The sequence below is a fragment of the Lichenostomus cassidix genome, unplaced genomic scaffold (assembly GCF_008360975.1).
Source record: "Lichenostomus cassidix isolate B80296 unplaced genomic scaffold, HeHo_3.0 HiC_scaffold_39, whole genome shotgun sequence".
Classification (NCBI taxonomy): Eukaryota; Metazoa; Chordata; class Aves; order Passeriformes; family Meliphagidae; genus Lichenostomus; species Lichenostomus cassidix.
The window spans coordinates 2,403,364-2,412,234 of NW_028147446.1; the positions used below are offsets into that span (position 1 = coordinate 2,403,364).

General features: G+C 62.3%; 2 protein-coding genes across 3 annotated transcripts; both read left to right on the forward strand.

The window, feature by feature from the left end:
* The first annotated feature begins 99 nt into the window (after window positions 1–99).
* On the forward strand, window positions 100–4,409 carry QTRT1 (queuine tRNA-ribosyltransferase catalytic subunit 1). Its single transcript, XM_085045892.1, has 10 exons — window positions 100–980; window positions 1,241–1,309; window positions 1,495–1,633; window positions 1,716–1,794; window positions 2,222–2,337; window positions 3,069–3,207; window positions 3,297–3,372; window positions 3,464–3,573; window positions 3,653–3,737; window positions 3,829–4,409. The coding sequence occupies exons 1-10, from the start codon at window positions 744–746 to the stop codon at window positions 3,979–3,981; spliced, it is 1,203 nt and encodes a 400-aa protein (XP_084902018.1). The 5' UTR covers window positions 100–743; the 3' UTR covers window positions 3,982–4,409.
* A 527-nt stretch (window positions 4,410–4,936) lies between these two features.
* On the forward strand, window positions 4,937–8,668 carry LOC146422757 (beta-1,3-galactosyltransferase 2-like). 2 transcript variants are annotated; one of them, XM_085045893.1, is made up of 2 exons: window positions 4,937–5,076; window positions 6,915–8,668. In XM_085045893.1, exon 2 carries the CDS (start codon window positions 6,922–6,924, stop codon window positions 7,906–7,908), a length of 987 nt encoding a protein of 328 aa, XP_084902019.1. In that variant the 5' UTR covers window positions 4,937–5,076; window positions 6,915–6,921; the 3' UTR covers window positions 7,909–8,668. The 2 variants fall into 2 exon arrangements, with proteins under 2 accessions (XP_084902019.1, XP_084902020.1); XM_085045894.1 differs by lacking the exon at window positions 4,937–5,076 and adding an exon at window positions 6,094–6,266.
* The last annotated feature ends 203 nt before the right edge of the window (window positions 8,669–8,871 follow it).

Below are 8,871 nucleotides of genomic sequence, written 5' to 3' on the forward strand. Positions count from 1 at the left end.
TCTGTCAATCAAAGCGACCCTCAGAGCGGATAGGTGCAGGGAGCTGTCAATCACCTAAAAGGGCGAGACCGGGAAGCCAATCTCGTTGCCTATTGGGCTTTTCCCGCGTCGCTCATCTCTCCCAGCCAATGGGAGGTGGCGCTGCTGTGTCAGCTGAGGCAGCGGTGATGCGGTTCCTCCCCTCAGCGCAGATTTTGCCATTTAATTGGCGAATAAAACTTTTATTCTGCAGCTCAGTCCAATCTCTGCTCGGATCGCACCCAGGATTCCTCCCTCCTGCCCCTACCCGCCCTCCTGTCCATTCGACAGCGGACCCGCCACTCCAGCCGGGCTGACCAATGCGACCGAGGGAAGAGAAAACCCTCTGGCAATTAATGAGCAGGCTGTCCATCACTAATTACTCCTCGTCCATTAGCTGTTGCGGTGTTTCGCCTCCTTCCCGTGTTCGCTCACTGGGAACGACACTCCCGGCAAGAAGTCCCGTGGCCGGATCCCGCCGGGGACGCCCTGAGGACCCCCTAGGGACCAGAGCCAGCAGGAATTAGCTCCGCTCCCTGCCCTGCTTGGGTTTGGAGGAGTTTCTGTGGAGTTTGGATGATTTTGGGGTGATTTTGGGGTGATTTTTGGGCAACTCCGGGACTGGGCGTTCCCCAAGCCCACAAGGCCCAACATGGCGCCCACGTTGCCTTGGTAACAACAACTTCCGCCGCCGCCACCGCCTTTTCCGGTCTCTCCCCGCCAAGATGGCGGCGCCCATGGCGGGCTCTCCGCGGCCGCTGCCGGTGCTGCGGGTCGTGGCCGAGTGCGGGAAGAGCCGCGCCCGGGCCGGGGAGCTGCGGCTGCCGCACGGCAGCGTGCCCTGCCCGGTGTTCATGCCCGTGGGCACCCGCGGCACCGCCAAAGGCCTCACGGCCGCGCAGCTGGCGGCGCTGGGCTGCCGGATCTGCCTGGGGAACACTTTCCACCTGGGGACGCGGCCGGTGAGCTCCTCCGGGGGACCGGCGGGTCCGCCCTGCTCCCTCCCCGGGTTCCCTGCGAGGATCCCCAGCGCCTCCCGTGCCCGGCTGCCCGCGAGGTTCTGCTGGAAACCCCAAATTCCCGCTGGGATTTGAGATAAATCCTCTCGATTCTCAGATTCCCAGCAAGATTCCAACGCGATCACCCCATTCCCAGATTCCGCAGGAATTCCCAGACAATCCCCCCCGATTTCCCCGAGCTCCGAGCTCTCCTCTCCCCGCAGGGCTCCGAGCTGGTCCGGCGCTCCGGGGGTCTCCACGGCTTCATGGATTGGCCCCACAACCTGCTGACGGTGAGGAGAGGGGCGGGAAGTCCCCAAATTCGGGAGGGTGACACCCCTAGGACCCCTAGTTTGGAAGGGAGCCCCCCAAGTGCGTGTCCCCCAGTGCCAGGGGGAGTCCTGTCACCCCCCAGCCCCCAATTCCGGGGTGTCCGGGTGTCCTGTGCCCCCCAAGCCCTGTTTTCGGGTCCCCCCAGGACAGCGGCGGGTTCCAGATGGTTTCTCTGCTGGAGCTGTCCGAGGTGTCGGAGGAGGGAGTTCGGTTCCTCCCTCCGCACGGCGGGGAGCAGATCCTGCTCAGCCCGGAGAAATCCATCGAGATCCAGAACGCCTTGGGTGAGCCCAGACCTCCTGATGCACGGGGAGGGGAAGGGTTTGGGGGTCCCAGAGCCCCCCCTGACCCCCCTGACCCCCCCAGGAGCTGATATCGTGATGCAGCTGGACGATGTGGTGAGCAGCACCACCACGGGGCCGCGGGTGGAGGAGGCCATGCACAGGTGGGGACAGCCTGGGGACCCCTCGGGGACCTCCCTGATTGTCCTGGGACCCCCAGGACCCCACTGGGACCTCCCTGAGACCTCCCCGACCCTTCTGGGACCCCCAATGAGACCTCCCCGACCCTTCTGGAAGCCCCCAGGACCCCACTGTGACCTTCCTCATTCTCCTGGGACCCTCACTGTGACCTGCCTGACCCCTCTGGGACCCCCAGGACCCCACTCTGACCCCCCTGACCCTTCTGGGACCCTCACTGTGACCTCCCTGACCCTTCTGGAACCCTCCAAGACCCCACTGAGACCTCCCTGATTCTCATGGGTCCCCCCAGGACCCCACTGGGACCTCTCTGACCCCTTCTGGACCCCCACTGTGACCTCCCTGACCCCTCTGGGTCCCCCAGGACCCCCCTGAGACCCCGCTGTCCCCCAGGTCGGTGCGCTGGCTCGATCGCTGTCTGGCCGCTCACGCCCGGCCGGAGCAGCAGCTGCTCTTTGCCATCGTCCAGGGGGGGCTGGACCCCGAGCTGCGCCTGCGCTGCATCCGAGGTGGGGCCTTCATCACCCTCACCCTCATCCTCATCACCATCCTCATCCTCATCCTCCTCACCATCATCATCCTCATCCCCATCACCATTTTCATCTTCATCCTCACCCTCCCGGCCATCCTCATCATCCTCGCTCTCTTCCTCATCCTCCCCATCCCCTCCTGGGATGTCCTGGGGGAGCTCGGAGGGGTCTGGGGGTTGTTGGGATTCCTGAGGGGATTGGGGGTCACGGGAGGGTCAATGCCAGGTTCATGTCCACTCAGTGGGATTTGGGAACCAGAGGGGTTGGGAAGTTCAAGGGTGATCTGGGGGGCTCAGGGGTGATCTGGGGGTCCCAGGGGGTGATGTGGGGGGTCCTGGGGGTGATCTGGGGGTCCCGGGGGTGATTTGGGGGTGATCTGGGGGTCTCCCATCCCCATTCCCAGCCATGACCCAACAGGACGTGCCGGGGTTCGCCATCGGCGGGCTCAGGGATGATCTGGGGGGCTCAGGGGTGATTTGGGGGATCCCGGGGGTGATTTGGGCGGTCTCAGGGGTGATTTGGGGGATCCCGGGGGTGATTTGGGCGGTCTCAGGGGTGATTTGGGGGTGATTTGGGGGTCTCCCACCCCTGTCCCCAGCCATGACCCAGCGGGACGTGCCGGGATTCGCCATTGGGGGGCTCAGGGGCGATTTTGGGGGTCCCAGGGGGGTCTCAGGGATGATTTGGGGGTCTCCCACCCCCGTCCCCAGCCATGACCCAGCGGGACGTGCCGGGATTCGCCATCGGGGGTCTCAGCGGCGGCGAGGACAAGGCGCAGTTCTGGCGCACGGTGAAGCTCAGCGCCGAGCACCTCCCCCGGGACAAACCCCGCTACCTCATGGGCGTGGGGTGAGTCCGGGGGGTGTCCCCTCAGCCCCCCCAGAGCCCCCCAGGGCCGGGGGAGACCCCCGGAGTCACCCCAAATTCTCCCCCCTCAGCTACGCCACCGACCTGGTGGTTTGCGTCGCGCTGGGCTGTGACATGTTCGACTGCGTGTTCCCCACCCGCACGGCGGTAAGGGGGCTCTGGGGGGAGGAATTGGGGACCCCCGACCCCTCTCGAGATTTTGGGAGACCCCCATAACCCCCCCCGTGCCTCCCCACAGCGTTTTGGCTCCGCCCTGGTGCCCTGGGGGTCCCTGCAGCTGAAAAACCAACAGTTCGCCAAAGATTTCCGGCCGATCGACGCCGACTGCGGCTGCTCCACGTGCCAGAGGTGGGCGGGGGGCTTTGGGGGGGAAGGCTGGGGGTCTCCAGGGTGGGGCTGAACCCCCCAAATTCCCTCCCCCCACCAGGTATTCCCGGGCTTACCTGCACGCTCTGCTGCGCTCCAACACGGCCGCGCTGCACCTGCTCACGCTGCACAACATCGCCTACCAGGTGGGATTTTGGGGGGAATTTGGGGAGGTTTTAGGGGGGTTTCGGGGGTCCCACCCCTCTCTAACCCTCAGGACCTCCCTGTCCTCCCCAGATGAAGCTGATGGGCTCCATCAGGGAGAGCATCCTGCAGCAGCGCTTCCCGGAATTCGTGGGGGAATTCATGGACAGGATGTACGGGGGGCGCGGGAGAGCCCCGCCCTGGGCACGGGAGGCTTTGGAGTCGGTGGGGATCACCCTGGATTGAGGAGAATTCCCTCAATTCCCCCGAAATTCCCTCAATTCCCCCCCAATTCCCAGGAAAAACCCCCCCGTTCCCAGGCCTGGAGCTGCAAATGGGAAAAATGTGGTGACAAGTGAGGTTTTTATGTTCAAAAATCTAAATTACGTCTCACAGAAACTGTTATTCCTTTTTCTCCCAATGCCCTGGAGCCCCAAGATCTGCCTTGGTTTGAAATGTGTTTGCTAAGAGAGGTGGAAACTTCCCTCAGAGTAGAAAATGTGACTTTTCCTTCTCTCGGAATCATTTTAGTTTTAGCAGGATGGAGGAAAATTCCAACCTCTCCAACAAGGCTCCATCCTTTTTCCCTGCCATGTTTTTATGTATCTTTGTGGGGTTTTTTAGTGTTTCGGGGTTTTTTAAGGGGTGGGAAATAAAAGAGTATGGAAGGGAAATTGTGCTTGTGGATCTGAGTGGGGCTGGGGGGGGAAATGGGGCAAAAATGGGGCGAAAATGGGACTGAGAGTCTAAAAATGGGACTGGGGTGCCAAAAATGGGATTGGGGGGCCCAAAAATGGGACTGTGGGGTGACAAAAATGGGTTTGGGGACACATTTTGGGGACTCAGGAATGGGGAGGAGCTTTGGGGGAAAGGGGAGGAGAATTCCCAGCAGTGACATTGCCGTTCTGCCACCACTCCCAGTTCCCAGCAGGGACAGCCTGGTGGTGGCCTTTGTCCCTTTGTGCCATGAAGATGACATGGTGACAGACTCTGCCCGGGGCCACCTGGCTGGCCATAGTGCCACCGGGGTGTCTGTGGTGGCCACGTCACCTGGTGTGGTGGTCAAGGGTGACACCTGTGGGTCCAGGGTGACACCTGTTTGGTGGCACCTGTGTCCCTGTCACCCCTGCGGTGACACCTGTGTGGCCGCAGGAGGAAGTTTGAGGAGAGGGGTGGGTGTGGCCCGGGGGGCGTGGCCTGGGCAGGGGGCCACACCTGCGTCACCTGCGGCGGCACATTTCTGCCGCTGCCGGGCACTGGGGACACAGAGCCACCTGGGGCGGCGTACTGGGAGCACTGGGAGCTGCGCCTGGAGTTAACTGGGAGGCACTGGGAGGCACTGTGAGTGACTGGGACACACTGGGAGTGACTGGGAGCATCACCTGGGGTTACCTGGGAGCCACTGGGAGGTACTGGGATGCACTGGGAGGTATTGGGATGCACTGGGAGCTGCACCTGGAGTTGACTGGGAGTCACGGAGAGCCACTGGGAGTGACTGGGAGTTACTGGGAGCAGCACCTGGGGCTACCTGGGAGCCACTGGGAGTGACTGGGTCACACTGGGAGTTACTGGCAAGGGCTGCAAGCTGCACCTGGAGTTAACTGGGAGTCACTGGGAGCCACTGGGACACACTGGGAGCACTGGGAAGGGCTGGGAACTGCAGTTGGAGGTCATTGCGAGTTACTCGGAACTACTGGGAGTTACTGGAAAGGGCTGGGAGCTGCACCTGGAGTTAACTGGGAGTCACTGGGACACACTGGGAATCACTCGGTGTTACTACGAAGGGTTGGGAATGGCAGTTGGAGTTGACTGGGAGTCACTGGGAGTGACTGGGAGTTACTGGGAGTTGCTGGGAGTTGCTGGGAACAGCACTTGGAGTTGACTGGGAGCCCCTGGGACACACTGGGAGTTACTGGGAGCACTGGGAATCGCTGTGACTGCCACTTGGAGGTCATTGGGAGCCCCTGGGAGTGACTGGGACACACTGGGAGTAACTGGGAGTGTCACCTGGGGTTACCTGGGAGCCACTGGGAAGGGCTGGGAGCAGCACCTGGGGTTAACTGGAAGTCACTGGGAGTGACTGGGAGACACAGAGAAGGACTGGGAGCCAGCAGGAGTGACTGTGACACACTGGGAGTTATGGGGAGATACTGGATGAACTGGGAGTGGCACCTGGGGCTAACTGGGAGCTCCTGGAGGGGGTCTGGGGACCTGCAATTAACTGGGAGTCACTGGAGGGGACTGGGAAAGGCCAAGGGAACTGGGAGGACTGGGAAAGGCCAAGGGAACTGGGAGGACTGGGAAAGGCCAAGGGAACTGGGAGGACTGGGAAAGGCCGAGGGAACTGGGAGGACTGGGAAAGGCCGAGGGAACTGGGAAGGACTGGGAAAGGGTGTGGCAAAGCCAGGGGTGAACTGGGATGAACTGGGAAGCCCAGGGGTGAACTGGGATGAAGTGGGCAGAGCTGGACTCAGCTCCAGGACCCCCAGGGCTCCCCCAGGACCCCCAAACTGGTCAGACTGGTGGAACTGGTGAGCCCCAGGCGGCGCCTCCTGCTCTTATCACATCTGGAGCCTTATCAGGAGCTGGAATGGGGGGGAGAGGGAAACTGGGAGTGGGGAGGGGGACAGGGGGGACCCCAGGGGGACAGAGGGGACCCCAGGGGGATCCAGGAGCAGGGAAGGGGAAAAAGGGGACCCGGGAATGTGGGGGAACACGGGAATGAGGAAGGGGCACAGGTAGGTCTGAGAATGGGAGGAAGAGAGGGAATTTTCTGGAATGGGAGAGGGAAGGGTGGGGGAAGGACTCTGGAGTGGGGAGGGGCAGCCAGGGACTTTGGGCAGCAGTGGTTGTCCAGCAACCCAGGGTGGGGTTTGGGCACCCAGCAAGGGGATTTGGGTACAAGTGGGGTTGGGATGTCCACTCAATGGGATTTGGGTGCCAGTAGGATTTGGGTACCAGCAGGATTGGGATGTCCACTCAATGGGGTTGGGATGTCCACCCAGTGGTCAGTGGGTGCCATCAGGCTCGTGGTGCCAGCGGGATTCCGGTGTTGGCAGGCCGTGGTGCCATCCCTCCCTGGTACCAAACCCACCCCAATCCCATCTCCCACCCCACAGCTCACCCCAATCTCCTCTCCCACCCCACAGCTCACCCCACTCCCCTCTCCCACCCCACAGCTCACCCATGAAGCTCCCGCCGAGCTCCCGCCTGCTCCTGCTGCCGCTGGCCGCAGCCCTGGCCTTGCTGGCCCTGCAAGCCCAGCGCTCAGAGTCCCCCCCGGTCACCACCGTGTCCCCCAGCCCGTCCCCACACCCCGGCAACGCCACGCTGCCCACGCGGCACCCGCTGCAGCCTCCATACCCGCACCCCTACCGCTTCCTGATCAACCACCCCGACAAGTGCCGTGACCGGACGCCGTTCCTGGTGCTGCTGGTGGTCTCAGCCCCCGGTGACCTGGCCGAGCGCGAGGCCGTCCGGCACACGTGGGGCAACGAGAGCGCCGTGGCGGGGCTGAGCGTGCTGCGGCTCTTCCTGCTCGGCGTCCACCCGGTGTTCAGGGCGGAGCTGCGCCCGGTGCTGGAGGAGGAGGACGAGCTGCACGGAGATCTCCTGCAGCAGGACTTCCTGGACACCTACAACAACCTGACCCTCAAGACGCTGATGGGGTTGGAGTGGGTGAGCCGCTTCTGCCCCAACGCCACCTACGTGATGAAGGCCGACCACGATGTCTTCCTCAACCTGGAGTTCCTGGCGCGGCGGCTGCTGCGGCCGGTCAGGGCCGATTTCCTGACGGGCTACGTGTACCGCCGGACGGGGCCGCTGAGGAACCGAGCCTACAAGTGGTTTGTGCCCCGCGAGGTTTACCCCAACGACACCTACCCGCCCTACTGCGGCGGGCCCGCCTACGTCCTCTCGGGGGATTTGGCGCCGCGCGTGTTCGCCGTGGCGCAGACCCTGCCGGTCATCAACATGGAGGATGCCTTCGTGGGGATCTGCCTGCACGCGCTGGGTGTCACCGTCACCGACCCGCCGCCCGGCACCTTCAGCATGTACCGGCTGGACTATGACAAGTGTCGTTTCTCGCGGCTGGTCATGGTGCATCACTACGGGCCGGAGGAGCTGCTGAGGGTGTGGCCACATTTCCGGGATGTGCCTGTGGAGTGTCCCTAGGGAGGGACAGAGTGGTGGCGCTGGGGGTTGGTGGTGTCACCTTCCACTGGTGTCACTGGGATCTGCTGGTGTCACCCTCTACTGACTGTAACTGGGATCTCCCGGTGTCACTGGGATCCACCATCGTCACACTCCACTGACTGTGAGATTCACTGGTGTCACTGGGATCCACCAGCATCACACTCTACTGACTGTAACTGGGATCTCCCGGTGTCACTGGGATCCACCATCGCCACATTTCACTGACTGTAACTGGGATCCACTGGTGCCACTGGGATCTGCTGGTGTCACCCTCCACTGACTGTAACTGGGATCTCCCAGTGTCAGTAGGATCCACCATTATCACATTTCACTGACTGTAACTGGGATCTCCCAGTGTCACTGGGATCCACTGGTGTCACTGGGATCCACCAGCATCACACTCCACTGACTGTAACTGGGATCCACTGGTGTCACTGGGATCCACCAGCATCACACTCCACTGACTGTAACTGGGACCCACTGACTGTTACTGGTCCCAACTCCAGAGCAGCTGCTGCACCTCAGGGTCCCCCTGGGGACATTCCCGTCCCTCTGAGCCACAGGATCCAGTGCCAAACAGCTGCTCCACCCACCATGGTGTTATTTTGTTACCATGGATTAATCCGAGGTTAAGTTATATGCAACGTTTTTAATAAAAGGGCTGCAGCCTCTCCTGGTGCCTCCATCCCGACGGATCCGGGTCGGGAAGTGGCCCTGGCGCTGGAATGTGCCTCTCTGGGCAGTGTTCCCAGTGTTTGCCAGGCCGTGCCCCACTCCAGGCGCCGTTCCCGGTGTTTGAGGGGTTGTGTCTCGTTCCAGGTGTTATTCCCAGTGTTTGTGAGGTTGTGCCTCATTCCAGGTGTTGTTCCCGGTGTTTGAGGGGTTGTGCCTCATTCCAGGTGTTATTCCCAGTGTTTGTGGGGTTGTGCCTCATTCCAGGTG

Coding starts and splice junctions, on each gene's coding strand:
- QTRT1 (XM_085045892.1), top strand. CDS start 744: ATGGCGGCGCCCATGGCGGGCTCTCCGCGGCCGCTGCCGGTGCTGCGG. Junction 3,373..3,463: donor TGTTCCCCACCCGCACGGCG/GTAAGGGGGCTC, acceptor GCCTCCCCACAG/CGTTTTGGCTCCGCCCTGGT. Junction 3,738..3,828: donor TGCACAACATCGCCTACCAG/GTGGGATTTTGG, acceptor TGTCCTCCCCAG/ATGAAGCTGATGGGCTCCAT.
- LOC146422757 (XM_085045893.1), top strand. CDS start 6,922: ATGAAGCTCCCGCCGAGCTCCCGCCTGCTCCTGCTGCCGCTGGCCGCA.